We start from the raw sequence: 15344 nt of genomic DNA on the forward strand, positions 1-15344 counted from the left end.
CTATAGCTCCTGATGCTCATCATCGATCAATAAAAAGGAAAAGGAAATACGATGAATGACAAAATGTCTATATCCCGAGAATAAGAAGTTGCTCAAAAATGTTGACTAACATTCTTTAAGAGCCAATTAGAGTCTTCAAACAAAATGAAGGACTCATATTTCCAAAGTGCAAATTTCATTATATATAAAAAACGCTAATACAAACTGGTAGAGTACGTGTCGGTGAGCCGTGACCTATTGGTTAGCTAGCCTAACTAATATTATGGAGGTCATGAATTCAAATCTCACTGAAATTAGGATGAGATGGGGAGTTTCACTCTTGTCTAGAATATATATATAAAATAAAAATAAAAAGCTGGTTGAGTCCGAAAAAGCAATTTATCAAAACATTATGAATTTGTGGTTGCTAATAACCTTAAAAACAGTGAGGGCCCGCAGACCCATTTTAAATTCTACCCTGATTACAAATCTATATATTTATAGTTCTCACCTGGTTTAACTATTAGCCGGAAAAAGAAAAAAAAGAATTGAGGGGGTTAGGGTTTAACAGCTATGAAGGGCAGCAGCACTAGCGGTAGTCGGATTGCACCACGATTTTCCGCTGCTCGAAAATTCCAGTCGAGTTCCACCCAAGATGAAGAGGTACATATTTTCCAATTTCTGATCTTTTTTTTTTTTTGGTGTTTGGTCGTATTCTATTTTATCATATTTGATTTTCTCTTTGTTTTAGTATTTCATATCAGTGATTGGTGAGCAAAACACATTCAGGGTAGAAATTGACCAAGATCTGCATACTGTAAATTGTAATCGTTTGATGATCCATTACTTTCCTACAGAAGTATATATTCATTTCTTTGAGTGTGAAGCATGGACAGTTTTTTGTTTTTTCTGAATGTAAAACATGGTCAATGTCAAATGGTAAGATGGAGAAAGACAACTCCCTCTGTACACGCCAAGAAGCTTTGGCAGGTCAAACCTTCACTAGGCTTATCTTGCCTTTAAGCAGTTTGAGTTTGAAACTGGTTCAAATATATTAGGCCACTCTGTAAGGTTACCTTGTCATGTTTCGGATGAATGTTTTTTTTTTTTTTTTTTGGTCCAGGGGGCTAACTGATCTGTGTGCACCTAGTATTATTATGTGTGTTTATGTTGTATGTCAAGTTGGAAATGACTCTACTGAGTAATTTAGAAAACTTTCTGGTTTGTGCTTCAAAATGAAACCAGAATGCTAACGAATCATTTTCAAACAACCTGGACCTCCATCATCTTCAACACCTGATATCCCAGTTTACACATTTCTTTTTGTATCATCTGACCTTACACCGCCTAGGCCTCTGCATCCATCCAACAATCTTCACCACACCATTGCTTCCCTTCGTCACCTATCCCAAAGACACCTTTCTCAATCAATCATGGGTGTAGAGAGAAGAGGAGAGGGCAAAACAGAAATACATAGTAAATAATCAATTATGGGGTGTAGTGATCCAAGTGGAGTGTGAATACCCAAACCCTATTTGTGTGTTTTTTCTATTAACAAATTACTTCCATGAGTATAATTGGTTGAATTAACATGGTTTTCAGTTTACACAAGGTTTTCTCGTGTTGCAGATGTCCTTGAACATTATAGGAACAGTCTTTAAGCTCAAGAGCTCTGCAACCATAAAAGATCTCAAGACAATGTTATGTAACAAGTACGGATTTCCTGAGAATCATCTGGAGTTCTTCTTGGCTGGTCAGCCTCTCTTGGACTTCCAAAGGGTAGTTGACTGTGGATTTCTTGAGTGCGCTGTTGATCTTGTTTTCAAGAATATTGTGGGAATGAAATTATTTGTCAAACTACCATCTAGTACCATTGAGATTGAGGGAAAAGCAGAAGATACCATCCAAAAAGTGAAAGCAATGATTCAGGCTAAGGAGAAGATTCAACCCGACCAATACACACTCGTCTATGATGGAAAGTTCCTTGAGGAGGACATGACACTGGCCTCACTTCGTATGAAGAATGAGTCAACTCTTCATATTATTTTTAATCCAAGAGATGTGATGTCAGTTTTTGTGAAAACACCAGGTGGGAAGATTGTGGAATTTGAAGTTAAGGTCTTGTACACTGTCAGCGATGTCAAGCAGATTGTTGAGAGCTTTATAGGATGGTCTCTTGTTGATTATAGTATGGTTTATGAAGGAAATGAGCTGCAAGATTTCAAGACCTTGGCTTTCTACAACATTGAAGAAAATTCCACTCTAGAGGTGAAGCCTTCTTGGATTCAGATATTTGTCAAGACATGGAGTGGAAAAACCATTACACTTAATGTGACACAATCAAATACTGTAAGAGAAGTGAAGGAGAAGATATTTTGTAAGGTTAGAGTGCCAGTTATTCGTCAGAGTATCGTATTTTCTGGAAAACGCCTTGAAGATAAATGCTCTCTTGCAAGTTACAACATTCAGAAACAGTCGACTCTCTACATGGTATAAGGCTTGGTGAAACAAATTCCTCTACAAATTATGATGAATTCCTGCTCTTTTGGGTTTGATAAAGATGTAGCACTTGTTGTAAATTTCTGTATAGAACAAAGTCTGTGTGCAAAACACAATAGATTTACTTTTGCAATTGAGTTCCTCTATTTTAAGATCTGATTTATGTGTTGGACCAGACTAGAATCTTTTGGCTAGAGAAGAGGTGATATGTAAGATTGGAACAGGTTTTGGCTTGTAAACTGATGGTATAACAAGGTTTCTTTGAGTGAGTGACAGAGTGATCCAAAACAAGGCTGTTGTAAATTACAATTGCAACTCATCATTTTCTTTTCTAATGTACAAACTAGATAACAATTAATCAAATCTCATTTGAAGCTTTGCAAATCACAGCTATCAATGTGAAAAGGATATCTCTTGTTGCAGATATCCTTGAACATTATAGGAACAGTCTTTAAGCTCAAGAGCTCTGCAACCATAAAAGATATCAAGACAATGTTACGTAACAAATACGGATTTCCTGAGAATCATCTGGAGTTCTTCTTGGCTGGTCAGCCTCTCATGGACTTCCAAAGGGTAGTCGACTGTGGATTTCTTGAATGCGCTGTTGATCTTGTTTTCAAGAACATTGTGGGAATGAAATTATTTGTCAAACTACCATCTAGTACCATTGAGATTGAGGGAAAAGCAGAAGATACCATCCAAAAAGTAAAAGCAATGATTCAGGCTAAGGAGAAGATTCAACCCGACCAATTCACACTCGTCTATGATGGAAAGTTCCTTGAGGAGGACATGACACTGGCCTCACTACGTATGAAGAATGAGTCGACTCTTTACATGGTTTCTGCTCCTAAATATATTCTTTCAATATCAGTGAAAGCACCTTCAGGAGAGACTTTTAAGTTCAAGGTTAAACCCTTGTTTACTGTTAGAGATGTCAAAACTATAGTTGAGAGCTACACAGGTTGCTCAGTCAGTGATCACAATCTGATCTATTCCGGAAATGAGCTTGAGGATCTGAAGACATTGGCTTTTTATGACATCGAGGATGAATCAGTATTAGAGGTCTCACCTCGCTCATTGCAGATATTTGTTAAAGTTTGTGATGGCAAAATTATTACTGTTGATGTGAAGCAGAGTGATAGTGTCAAAGAACTGAAGAGCAAGATTTTTCGCAAGCTTAATGTGTCGATGATGCCTTTTGATTTCTATAAGCTTGTGTTTCGCGGGGAACAGCTTGATGAAGTTCGGGATCTGGCAAGCTACAACATCCGAAGGGGCAGCAAACTTCGTTTGGTTCTCTCATCATCTGTTATTGTAAGGGATTAAAATTTTCTTCAATGTGTTCTCATCTGTTTTGAACTATGGAAACTCTTTGCAATATTGGTAAGCTTTGCAATATGCCATGTTACATCTGGACCTTTCTCCAAGACAATTTACGTTCTCATAGGCTCCTATAGTATTCCATAGAATGCTTATTTTGTTGCCTTTTTTGGGGGTGCTATGCAATATTAGAACTTGTTTCTTCTCCAAATGTTCATATGAATCAAATAAGAGCATAAGAAATAGAATGGTGCTCATTATTGATAAAGTAAAACTAAAGCATTCCTTGAAGAACTCTGGAGATCGTAGTTACTTGTGTTTGACGTAATTGTGGACCACAAATTCATGTTCTATACTTCTAGTTGTATGCAGAAATCCAATAGTAAGGTCGTAGCACTTTCAATCTACTAAATTGTATACATGTTCATGTTGGTTTTACATATACAACCTGAAATTGCCTCCATTTCCGGAGGCTCAGAAAGCTAACATTACCTAGAACCTACCTACATGCAAAGATGTAGCCAATCAATTAGCAACATGTTACATGAAATATTGAACTCAAATATCAACTTCAGCCACAGGCAGGGCAGGCCCCTGGTGGTGCTGGTGCCCAGGCCTCCCAAATATCAGAGGCTTCTGAATATTAGTAGAGCATTATTCATATTTTGAACCAGGCCTCTCAGGATTTGCTGCCATAGCTCCTAAAATTGTAATACAATGTTCAGCATGGGAGAACATCGTTAAAGTTTCTGGTGGGAAATCTGTAACTATTAATGTGAAGCAGTGTGATACTGTTGAAGAAGTGAAGGTCAAGGTTTTCCACAAGCTTAATATGTCCACAAAGCCTATTGAGTTTTCTTCACTTTTGTTTGCTGGGAAACGGCTTGATAAAGGCCGGGATCTGGCAAGCTATAACATACAGAAAGACTCCACCCTTGTCTTGGTTCTCTACCCGTCAACTTCTATGTCCAGCAAAACTACCAAGCTTGAGAAACCCTTACCAAGGGATACTATGTTCTGAAGACTAACTCAAAGGGCAGTACTTCTAAAGAATCGCGTGGTGAACTATCTTTTGCAGATTAGCAGCATCAACCATATTTTGGCATCTACATTTTCAGGTAATGGAATAGAAATGATGAATCACAAGTAGGATTATTTCAGATAATGAAAAGAAAAATAGCTGCTTCATAACTTGAATGAACAATGTTGTTGGTAGAGTTGCTCTATTATGCAAATTAAAATTCTCTTAATTATGTTCTCATTAGTTTTGAGCTATGAAAAGCATTTTTTGCATGCCATGTTACATCTGATCCATTGTAACATGGAGGCCTAAAATCATATATCTTTTGAAACTGAAATCCCCTACTGTGGACTATCAAGTAAAGTTCTAGCTAGTACAGGACATATAAGCAGCATCCTATGCTAAAGATTTCCACCCAGCAGGCCAGCACTCTATCATTGCAATTACAATAAAAACGTATGAATCCGTGAGTCAAATTTAGAACCTTCCACTTATAAGTTATAAAGAAGCACTAAATTCCACTACCAAATGGTATAGGGCATTAGCCACTCTATTCCTGTGATTAATTCGTGCTGATTTAAATTTATGATTTTTTGTCAATTTTGTCTAACTACCAAAAATATACTAGATATGTTAAATCTTGCAGCTTCTTTATCTTATTCAATTGAACCTCGTGTTATATTATTTGCAATCAGTCAAAGAGTTGACATTATTATACAGGACCAATTATTCAAGGGATAAGTACTCATCCAATAAAATGTCTATAAACAATACTATACTATATATTATAGTCACCTAAAATGATCAGAATCCCATTAACTGAAAATTTAATACTAAATTAAAGCATCAAGAGTGAGTTGCTAACTAACATTTCATTCTTCCAACCAATGCTGTGGTATGAGTAATAGCAAAGTCAACAAAGAAATAGGAACATAATGGAGGTCAAAGCAAGAAGAATATTGAATATTGATAATGAGTTTTGTATAATTTTATTCTTCCACGGTTGTTGTGTTCTTCTTGTTGAGTTTTCTATAGCATATTTTGGTCGTCTAAAGAGAGCTATTTCTTATACAGTTTCGATCTTTTGAGTTTCATAAGAAACTTAATCTTTGCAAGACCTGGCAATCTAAGCCATCATTAAGGTGTTGAAAATTTATAATGGAAACACTGAGACACCGTAGACCCTCAAAGCGAAGATACCGAATACTCCCATCAAGTTTCTCTGGTTCATCTCAAGAACAGGTTAGTTCCTTTTACATATATCAGATATTTTGACTCTTGGCTTTGAAAATCAGTCATTCTATGATCCATTCAAACTCATTCCATGATCATTTTCTGGTTTCTTACGTTTTCTTTAATCATTTTCATGTTCTTTAATGACATGACTTTCTGTACTCATCATGTAGAGGATTGTTTTTTTGTTTGTGGTAGAGAAATTTACTGTGGAAGATCATGAAAAAGGTATCTTTGAAGTTCAAGAAATTTGTCACAGTTGAAAAATTAAAAGCCATAGTATTCCACAGCAAGAAAAGCAATTCAGGAAAGTTCCAGGAGCCTCTTATGGATAGTTTTAATCATAATGGACTTGAAGAAGACCAAATACCAGTTAGTCAAGGAATTCAGCAGGAACCCAGTTGCCAAAAACTTCACCAGAATTCAGTGAGAATGAAAATATACGTCAAAATCCCATCAAACCAGAAGAGCTGTGTATTTGAAGCAAAAGAGTACAATATCATCAATGACATCAAATCCATGATTCATTTGAAGGAGGGAATCCAATCAAATCAGTACACTTTGGTTTACAGTGGCAAACTACTTCAGGATTATAGGACATTGGCCTCGCTTAACATTCGAACAGAGTCAACCCTTCATATGATTTTTAATCCAAGAGATGTGATGTCAGTTTTTGTGAAAACACCAAGTGGAAAGATTGTGGAATTTGAAGTTAAGGTCTTGTACACTGTCCGTGATGTCAAGCAGATTGTTGAGAGCTTTATAGGATGTTCTGTTGTTGATTGTAGCATGGTTTATGAAGGAAATGAGCTGCAAGATTTCAAGACCTTGGCTTTCTACAACATTGAAGAAAATTCCACTCTAGAGGTGAAGCCTTCTTGGATTCAGATATTTGTCAAGACATGGAGTGGAAAAACCATTACACTTGATGTGACACGATCAAATACTGTAAGAGAGGTGAAGGAGAAGATATTTTGTAAGGTTAGAGTGCCAACAATTCGTCAGAGTATCGTATTTTCTGGAAAACGCCTTGAAGATAAATGCTCTCTTGCAAGTTACAACATTCAGAAACAGTCGACTCTCCACATGGTTATGGCTTGGTGAAACAAATTCCACTACAAATTATGATGAATTCCTGCTCTTTTGAGTTTGATAAAGATGTAGCACTGGTTGTAAATTTCTGTATAGAACAAAGTCTCTGTGCAAAACACAATAGATTTACTTTTGCAATTGAGTTCCTCTATTTTAAGATTTGATTTATGTTTTGGACCAGACTAGAATCTTTTGGCTAGAGAAGAGGTGATATGTAAGATTGGAACAGGTTTTGGCTTGTAAACTGATGGTATAACAAAGATACTTTGATTGAGTGACAGAGTGATCCAAAACAAGGCTGCTGTAAATTACAATTGCAACTCATCATTTTCTTTTTTAATGTACAAACTGGATAACAATTAATCAAATCTCATTTGGAGCTTTGCAAATCACAGCTATCAATGTGAAAAGGAAAAATTGAAAAATAACAGAATGAAGGAAACCAGTACAAGTCAAGTCAGACCTTCATCAGTTAAGAGGGATCTGATGTTAAGACCTCCATTTCTTCATTTGGTTAAATATGAATTCCTGCTGGAATTACCTCAGAACCCTTCTCTCGTGCAAAAGCCGTGTGCATTGGACTACCATTCTCAGAACCTTCAAGTGACATATCAGTTAATGAATTCTGGCCTTTAGATCGTGGCTTTCTTGATGATTTTGTTGATCCTCCATCAGTGGAACCCTTTTTCTTCCGGAGTTTTGGGAGCCCAGGTGGGTCATGTGAGGGGGACTCGGAGCCAAGACTATTATTAGAGTTGCGGCTTCTTCTTGAATTCCGGCTACTACCTTCTCGTGCTGGGGACTCCACTCCACTGGCTTCCGCTGAGCAATGGCGCCTAGAACTCTTTTTGCTTTTTCCATCAGAGCTCTTCTTGGATGGGGAACATGTAGACTTTGGAATTTCGTTCAGGTGTGCCATTGATTGGGCAATAGAAAGTCCTGTTTTATTTATATCTGCAAAAGGATCCGTAAACTTAATGTACATTGTTGGCTTATTCTCTAACTGCTTAAGCTCTTGGGGTCTATGATTGTCTAATCGAAGCAACATTACAACAACATCAGGTGATGCATCAAGTACTATATTAAGATTATGACAACAGAAAATGGGTACAAGCAGTCCAACATCTTAGTAAATATGAAGGCTATGTTATTATAAGTTAGAGAAGAACTAGTTAACGCAAACCTTTTGCGGACAATTCTTTAACAGCAAGTTGCCCTGCAGATTCTTGAGGAGATTTGAACTCGCTCATCTGCATTTAAATGTCATCAATATAAGTAAGGTGCTTGAAAATAAGGATAATCTATACTGTTCTTGGTGTAAGGAAGTGCATGAATTCGTAACAAGATAGAGAAAAGGGTTGGTGAGTACCCAGGTGGGAGTACTATTTGCAGATGGACCATCCCATCCAATATGTGCAACATGCTTTACATCTGTGGGAAAGCCAATTTGTATTTCTTGATCCTTTTCCTCTGCAAAAGTTCAAACTTGGTCAATTGCTTTGCTTTTTTCTAAAGGAATTACTAATATATCATTGAAGAGGTTAACTGAAATGAAATCCCTGCAATATTTTCCATCCCTTTCCTGCCAACAATTGGAAGTGTAAGCTAAAATGACCCAGACGAAAACCAAACATGCATGAAAGATCAGCTGGATACCCGTGTATATATCAAATCATGAAATATATGAAGAGAAACCAAACTTGAATTAATGCCCAACAGAAGACCTTGAAAACTTGCAAAAGTAATTATTTCCAATGTTAAAAGTTGCAAAAATCAATGGAAATTGACGTACCGAATATCTGTGTAATGTACCTCAGGCCTTTCAACAGACCCTTCACCTTTGTGGCCATTTTGGCTCAAGTGCTTGACTTAGTACATGCAGAGAAACCTACTTCAGCTGGGAAAATTTGCTGGTGTGCGCGAGCGTTGAGATGATGCCTCTGAACTTCAAATGCAAACAAGTTAAGCACGATAATACATTATAAAAATTTAAAAAAAAAAGAACCTGATCATGAAAACCAAAGAAATGAGAAAAGAATAGATACTAGCATAACAATTTGGACACTCCTTTGCCCAAAGAATATGCAGTTGCTATATACACCACCATATTATATATAACCAGCTCCTTTTTCTCTATGCAAGTTTCCCCTAATTGACAAATTCATACCTTCAGAAGGAAAGGTTGATCAGATAAAGGCGCATCAGCATGATATAATCATCACTCCGAATTCCAATGTCAAACACACACCATGATATGTGACCCCAAGCTGACCCATATTATCCAACTGCGATCGACTCATCCCATGTCATACGATGTAAGCAATTAGGAATGCAGATCTGCAGTTGTTGTGGGTTGGTGTTTTGGGAAATCCTAAAAAATCATATGAATTTAGGAAATGAGAGCATAGGTTTTGTTGGGTGGCCGGGCTGTGGAGACGAAGTGCTCGTTTCCGGTGGCCACTCAATCAAAACCTGTAGCTCACCAGATTTTCGGGTGGGAAAGTAGAGAGAGAGATCTAGAAATGGCCAAGACATCAGGCTAAATTTGGGTTTAACGGTTTTTCAGTGATTGCGCGCCAAAAACGGTTGGGGAAAACAATTGTGTGGCAGTTGTCACATGAGTCATGACCACATCCGCCTCCTTTATACTAATTATCTAAATTCAGATAAAAAGATTGTTACAGTGTAATGGGTTGTATAGTTATTTATTTTAAGAGGTTTAGACACGGGAACTTATCCGTCATTGTGGAGAGAAATGTTATTGAACCATTTAGGCCTCGATAAAAAAATTCTATACATTACGACTGCAAACTTCTTTTAATTTCCAATCAAGTTGATGAGTGTACATAGGAAGTTATGGATGGCTTTCTAACCAAAGAGGTTCCACGATAATGGCTGTAAAACCTCAGGGAGTCTGTGTGTCTCACTGCAATTGTTTTTTCTATTTTTGAAAGCCTGTGCAATTAACCTGACTTTGAGAAGGAGCAATTTGAACCTGAACCTCATCCGGCGTATTAAGCTAACAAAAAGCAACTGACCATGTAAATAGAACTACCATACACAACAACCATGGCAAAATTTCTCCAAATTTTACATTGATTTCACATTTCTATTCTTAATCCTGAGAAGTATTAAAGAAATCAGAAGGGTCATCGGCAAATAAGAGTGTGCTCTTGAAAACCAATCATCATCACAAAAAGGGACACACAAGACAGCATATAAAACCAAATAACAATTGACGGCTCTGTGATTACCAAGTATAAAATGTTCAAAAAAGAGATATAGCCAATTATAAAGAGGACATTTAATATTAAACATTAACCAAATACACGTATTAAGTGTAGGAAAAAGTCGCACATTATTTTTCATGTTTGAAGTTGGGACAGTTTTGGCTAGGCCACAAGGTCATGATCCAAGCAGGAACCAAAGGCAAGGGAACTGAATGCATGAGCCTCTACTGATGACCTTTGAAATTATGAAGCCTTCAAATCATCCAGGCCAACACTAGCCTGTGTGTCAAAAGAGTAATGCTTGTGAGCATATATCAAGAATCAACAATTTACAATAGTCAATCACTTGATATAGTTTTTCGTAACAAAAGAACCACAAATATGCAAGTTATGAAACTGGCTTTTTACCCAAAGGATGCTATGTCCCCACCCTATCGATTTTCATTACTCTTACAATCACTTGCTGTAGTTTTTAACAGAATAGAGTGTCGAATGCAATAGCTAAGGGGAAACTGCAAAACTGAGCATCAAGGCTTCCAAACGCTATCTCATGTAGTTATTTAATGGCCTAGAAATTCTTTAATTTTTATTCCTTAACAACCTTCAGTCACATAATTATTAAATCACTAAGTTTTGCAGCAGAATCAAACATCTTACCAAAAACTTGTGATTCTCTTGAAGCAGGGGCGCAAAGGTAGTGCAAAATTTCTCTATATCATCCATGATATCACCATTGCCACTTATCACATCCATGAACTTCTTCCTGTCAGGAGCAAGCTTCATGGCAATCTATCAATCATTAGCAAAAGGTGAGAACTACTGAATTTACACCACAGAATACAAGTAACAATGAGTCAGAAATAAGATAAGTGGAAGATAGCTTGCTCGTAGTATTTCCACTATAGCTCATCAGTAAAACTACTTAAAGGGAAGGATTTTTATCTAACAAGGGGACAGAGAGCTTTCAGTTTTTGTAAAATATTAAGAGCTTTAGCTTTCAGATGAGTGCTGTACTTTCTACATGCCTAAATTCTTGAAAAGAAGAAATAAGCATATAGATAATTGAATAGTTGAAGTAAGAGCAAGAACACATAAGAATGCATAAAGAGCCAAATAATTGACAGCATTCATACATTAGGCAGTTCAGAATTTAAAGAGGAAGCATGCAACTTAGAATTCAGGCTCTATTCCACTGAAGCCCATGACATTCAGAGGCCGGTATGAAAAATTGCTGCGCATCATATAATTGAAGGGGAATCAAAGCATTACACTGAAACTTGAACTAGCAAGCCATCCATGCCATTGTTTCAGGGTCTTGCCATAGGAATCTGAACAAGCCTGAGACATTGTCCAATCTTGATGTTCCAGTAAGTTCCGAAACAACTCCAACAAGAAGTCCATTGCTCTGAAAATAAAGTAAGTAAATACACCATATTGACAAGGGATAAGATTTCAAGAAAGTGGGTATAAAAGTAGAAACAGGACAAGCTAATGGGTTATATCATTCACCTTGTCAACCATAGCAGACCATTGGTGCAGCTGGATGATGCTTTTGCTGTCTTGGCTTCAACCTCAACCCGTACCAAACTGTACAATAGGTCGAATTCCGAAGGATTGGAAGAATATTTAGTCTCCAATCTCTACAACCAAAGCCAAAATCTTAAAAGAGTTAGAACACATAGAGCATTCAAACATCCACGTCACACAACAAAAAAACACAGATCCTTGACAGACCAAAATTACTAAAGCAGAGTGGGAAACTTTACATGTCAAAGAACATCTTACCGTTATATTACCACCAACATCCGATTTAACAAGAGTCATAGCAGCTCCAAACTTCTCTGCCATCAGGAATAAACAGAAAATTTAACTAACCAACCAAATGGATCAAAACCCATTACGAAACAACTCCCCTAGATCACAAATTCCTATGATTACTCAGCATTATGCTTACAAATCATGTATATAACTATATATATATATATCCACATAGATTGCAGGCAACAGGAAAGAGGCAGTAAAAAAGAACCTATAACAGGTAAAATCTGCTTGCAGACTTCCAAGAAAGGCTTGGTCTGCATTTCCCCTTCTGCTGATTTCACACTCTTCATTCCTTCCAGAGCAGGAGCAAACACAGTCCCCTCCATCTTTTTCGATTCAAAGAATCAAGAATCACTTCAAAGAATCAAGAATCAAGAATCAAGATGAACATGTTAACTTCAATTACAAAGAAACAGAGAGGGATCGGAGCATACATACATGCAGTTGTTTTGGATCTGAGTATAGAAAGCAGGAAACTGTAAATATGAATCAAAGTCAATAAGAGGTGTGTGAGGAAAAAAAGATTAGAGATTTGGAAGAACAAAAATGTGGGTTCGATTCGATATTCGGGAAATGAGAGACCTTTTGCGAAATTGGGGTGGGCGCGTTTTCCGAGAATCGGATTCTCAAAGTTTGATGATGGTGGTGGTGGTGAAGAAGAGAAAGGGAGTTTTGACTGTTTACGACTGTGTCGTTGAAGATCGGTAACCGCAGATTGTGGGATTCACGACGTGTTTTTCGCTGTCGTTTTGATTGGATAAGGGGGATAATTAACCCCGCCAACACGGTTCGTGGCGGTTAAGATTTTTTTATTATCTCTTTTTTACGGTCATTTTGGTCAATCGAGTCGTTGTGTTGTTCGTTTTTTACTGTGAAAGGTCTCCAAAAGTTCAGCAGTGGAAGTGTGGAACTGAGCTACTCCATAAATTTTACCTCTTCAACTGCTTTTGAAATATGGAATCAGAGTAAAGCAAACGAAAGAGAGAATCTCATGCAGAAGCCCGAGAATATAAGGAATTAAAAGAAATTCAGAGCCTAGAGAGATAGACCGGTGATTTAATATTCGATTTGAATTTAAGAGATGATCGAGTTCAGTTGAGCTATTAGTAGCGAGTCGCGTTTTTTTCTTTTGAAAACACGTTTTGACCAACCTAGGTTGCGTTGCCTTAGGTTCATCTATGTGGTTCACTAGCTGTTGGTGTTTGAAGCTGCTATTGAGTTTTTTTTTTTTTTTTTTTAGTGTTTTTGTCAATTTACTCAATTTTTAGAGATTTTTTTTCCCACTTACACAGTTACACCATTAAGTTTTTTTAATTCTGCCTTACCCAAAATACTCTAAGGAAATCTTCCCTAATACCCCATAAAGTTTTTTTTTTAATACCATTTTACCCTCACCCATGTGTTACTTAGAGAAAAAGAGAAAATGGAAGAGAGAGAAACCATAGGAGACTTCGTCGAAACCCCGTCACCGGTCGTCGTATTACGGTTACCAGTCGCCGGATTCCGATCACCGGCAACCGAATTCCTGCCAACTTTGCCGGATTCCGGTCACATGCCGTCGCCGCCGACCGGACTTTCCTAAAAACCTCGTCGGAGGTTCCCAAAGAGGTTGTCGGAGATCTCATAGGTCACCGGAAAAGTTTATTGTCCCCAATAGACGTCTATTGCCCCCAATAGACGTCTATTGCCCCCCAATAAACGTTTCGATACCGAAATGAGAACTAATATTCCTAAAATTAGATAAATAAAACTTTAATTGAAGAAAAAAAGAGGACATTACATCAATTCAAAATGTCTATTGTCCCTCAATAAATGTCTATTGCCCTCCAATAGACGTCTATTGCTCCCTAATAAAACTTTTTCTTTCTTTTTGGGCCTTCTGCCCCATTTTAACAAAAATAAATAAATATTCTGCACTAGTTTTACCAAAAAAAGAAAAAGAAAAAAAAAACTGATTTGGGCACCCACGTCAGAAACTGGACCAAATCACCGGGTTCGAGTCCTTGTCTCCTGTCTTCCAAGAGCTACGTCCTCGTCTCCGGCGAAGAATCAACCGGAAGGTCGAGTCCGGAGTTTTCTGGAGGAGAGTTCGAGTTCCGGCTGGAAGATCCGGTCGCCGTGCTTCCGGTCGATGAGTTTCGAAACAGCAAAACTAGATGCAGGAGGCGCTTAGACCGACTGGAGATCTGGAATCGAGTTCTAATCCAATCGAGGTAGGGCGCAGTGACAGTCCGGCGGGGTTTGGATGCAGTGAAGGTCCGACGAGGTCTGGGCGCAGTGAAGGTCCGGCGGTGGTGGGCTTCTTTCTCTGATTCCGGAGCCACCATGGCATAGAGAGAGAGAGAGAGAGAGAGAGAGAGAGAGAGAGAGAGAGAGAGAGAGAGAGAGAGAGAGAGAGAGAGAGAGAGAGAGAGAGTGTGTGTGTGTGTGTGGATGAGAGTAGTGGCATGATGTAATATATTAATTAAATTGAAGGCAGAATTGTCATTTCAATTTAAATTGGGTTAGTGGGAATAAAAATCTGTTGCTGGAGTAGGTGGGATAAGTTTGGCCAATTTTGGTGCTTTGGGTCAAGGACCACTTTTTTTTTTGCTAATAGTTTGGATTTCATTCCTAAAGCTGTAAAAATGATGTTGTCGGATCTAGATCTGAATGCATTGCCATTCGTCTCTATTACCTTGTAGAACCGTTGCACGAAGTCATAAGTTTTTGTTTTTTTATTTTTTTATTTTTTAATACAGGACGAAGTCATAAGTTATGTGCTCATTAGTTTCAGAATTGGAAAAAAAAAATACAAACAGTACACAACCTAAGGCCCACTCCGAATTTCTATACCCAACTTTTCAAAACTATCATATTGGTACCCAGGTTATCAGCATCCATACACGCCGTCTGTAACGGTGTTTATTGTTATGCTAGGTGGCATAATTTCAGGGATAATTTGGTCCTTCCGTGCTTAACCTTAACTAATAATAAAGAAAAACACTAATAAAAAATAAAAACTAAGTATTTACTTGTAACGGAATATAAGCCCTTCATTTCCACTCACTCTAAAATCCTACGGCCAGAAAAATAAAGTCATTGTTTTTGGCTTTCTAATCCATTTTCTCTTTCTTTGCCAAAAGAAATCCATTTCTCTTCATCTTCTC

General features: G+C 37.6%; 4 protein-coding genes across 10 annotated transcripts; 2 read left to right on the plus strand and 2 right to left on the minus strand.

Moving 5' to 3' along the window:
• Positions 1–500: 500 nt before the first annotated feature.
• On the plus strand, positions 501–3876 carry LOC133709741 (polyubiquitin 11-like). Of its 2 annotated transcripts, none has more exons than XM_062135584.1 (2): positions 501–642; positions 2902–3876. In XM_062135584.1, exons 1-2 carry the CDS (start codon positions 553–555, stop codon positions 3802–3804), a joined length of 993 nt encoding a protein of 330 aa, XP_061991568.1. In that variant the 5' UTR covers positions 501–552; the 3' UTR covers positions 3805–3876. The 2 variants fall into 2 exon arrangements, with proteins under 2 accessions (XP_061991568.1, XP_061991569.1); XM_062135585.1 differs by lacking the exon at positions 2902–3876 and adding an exon at positions 1609–2624.
• Positions 3877–5809: 1933 nt separating this feature from the next.
• LOC133709728 (polyubiquitin 11-like) lies at positions 5810–7303 on the plus strand. The gene is made up of 2 exons (XM_062135568.1): positions 5810–6061; positions 6251–7303. The coding sequence occupies exons 1-2, from the start codon at positions 5978–5980 to the stop codon at positions 7154–7156; spliced, it is 990 nt and encodes a 329-aa protein (XP_061991552.1). The 5' UTR covers positions 5810–5977; the 3' UTR covers positions 7157–7303.
• An 86-nt stretch (positions 7304–7389) lies between these two features.
• Positions 7390–10223, minus strand: LOC133709730 (CRIB domain-containing protein RIC6). 2 transcript variants are annotated; one of them, XM_062135569.1, is made up of 5 exons: positions 9312–10223; positions 8937–9084; positions 8514–8614; positions 8328–8394; positions 7390–8098 (listed from the first exon to the last, which is right to left on the minus strand). In XM_062135569.1, the coding sequence occupies exons 2-5, from the start codon at positions 8992–8994 to the stop codon at positions 7659–7661; spliced, it is 666 nt and encodes a 221-aa protein (XP_061991553.1). In that variant the 5' UTR covers positions 8995–9084; positions 9312–10223; the 3' UTR covers positions 7390–7658. The 2 variants fall into 2 exon arrangements, with proteins under 2 accessions (XP_061991553.1, XP_061991554.1); XM_062135570.1 differs by having other exon boundaries at positions 8937–9089.
• A 135-nt stretch (positions 10224–10358) lies between these two features.
• On the minus strand, positions 10359–12921 carry LOC133709731 (glycolipid transfer protein 1). Of its 5 annotated transcripts, none has more exons than XM_062135576.1 (8): positions 12778–12921; positions 12634–12671; positions 12404–12521; positions 12160–12215; positions 11884–12014; positions 11644–11779; positions 11032–11163; positions 10359–10653 (listed from the first exon to the last, which is right to left on the minus strand). In XM_062135576.1, exons 3-8 carry the CDS (start codon positions 12519–12521, stop codon positions 10618–10620), a joined length of 609 nt encoding a protein of 202 aa, XP_061991560.1. In that variant the 5' UTR covers positions 12634–12671; positions 12778–12921; the 3' UTR covers positions 10359–10617. The 5 variants fall into 5 exon arrangements, with proteins under 5 accessions (XP_061991560.1, XP_061991555.1, XP_061991559.1 ...); XM_062135571.1 differs by having other exon boundaries at positions 12404–12549; XM_062135575.1 differs by having other exon boundaries at positions 12404–12549; positions 12630–12671.
• Positions 12922–15344: the final 2423 nt, after the last annotated feature.

This window comes from Rosa rugosa, chromosome 5, assembly GCF_958449725.1.
Source record: "Rosa rugosa chromosome 5, drRosRugo1.1, whole genome shotgun sequence".
Lineage (NCBI taxonomy): Eukaryota > Viridiplantae > Streptophyta > Magnoliopsida > Rosales > Rosaceae > Rosa > Rosa rugosa.

Excerpts from the sequence above, each read along its gene's own strand:
- LOC133709730 (XM_062135569.1), bottom strand. The coding sequence starts at position 8,994 with ATGGCCACAAAGGTGAAGGGTCTGTTGAAAGGCCTGAGGTACATTACA. Across the intron at positions 8,615-8,936 it reads GTACATTACACAGATATTCG|AGGAAAAGGATCAAGAAATA; the intron begins GTACGTCAATTT and ends GAACTTTTGCAG. Across the intron at positions 8,099-8,327 it reads TAAAGAATTGTCCGCAAAAG|ATATAAATAAAACAGGACTT; the intron begins GTTTGCGTTAAC and ends ATCCTTTTGCAG.
- LOC133709741 (XM_062135584.1), top strand. The coding sequence starts at position 553 with ATGAAGGGCAGCAGCACTAGCGGTAGTCGGATTGCACCACGATTTTCC. Across the intron at positions 643-2,901 it reads GTTCCACCCAAGATGAAGAG|ATATCCTTGAACATTATAGG; the intron begins GTACATATTTTC and ends CTCTTGTTGCAG.
- LOC133709731 (XM_062135576.1), bottom strand. The coding sequence starts at position 12,521 with ATGGAGGGGACTGTGTTTGCTCCTGCTCTGGAAGGAATGAAGAGTGTG. Across the intron at positions 12,216-12,403 it reads GCAGATTTTACCTGTTATAG|AGAAGTTTGGAGCTGCTATG; the intron begins GTTCTTTTTTAC and ends TCCTGATGGCAG. Across the intron at positions 10,654-11,031 it reads AAGAGAATCACAAGTTTTTG|GCTAGTGTTGGCCTGGATGA; the intron begins GTAAGATGTTTG and ends TTTGACACACAG.
- LOC133709728 (XM_062135568.1), top strand. The coding sequence starts at position 5,978 with ATGGAAACACTGAGACACCGTAGACCCTCAAAGCGAAGATACCGAATA. Across the intron at positions 6,062-6,250 it reads CTGGTTCATCTCAAGAACAG|AGAAATTTACTGTGGAAGAT; the intron begins GTTAGTTCCTTT and ends TGTTTGTGGTAG.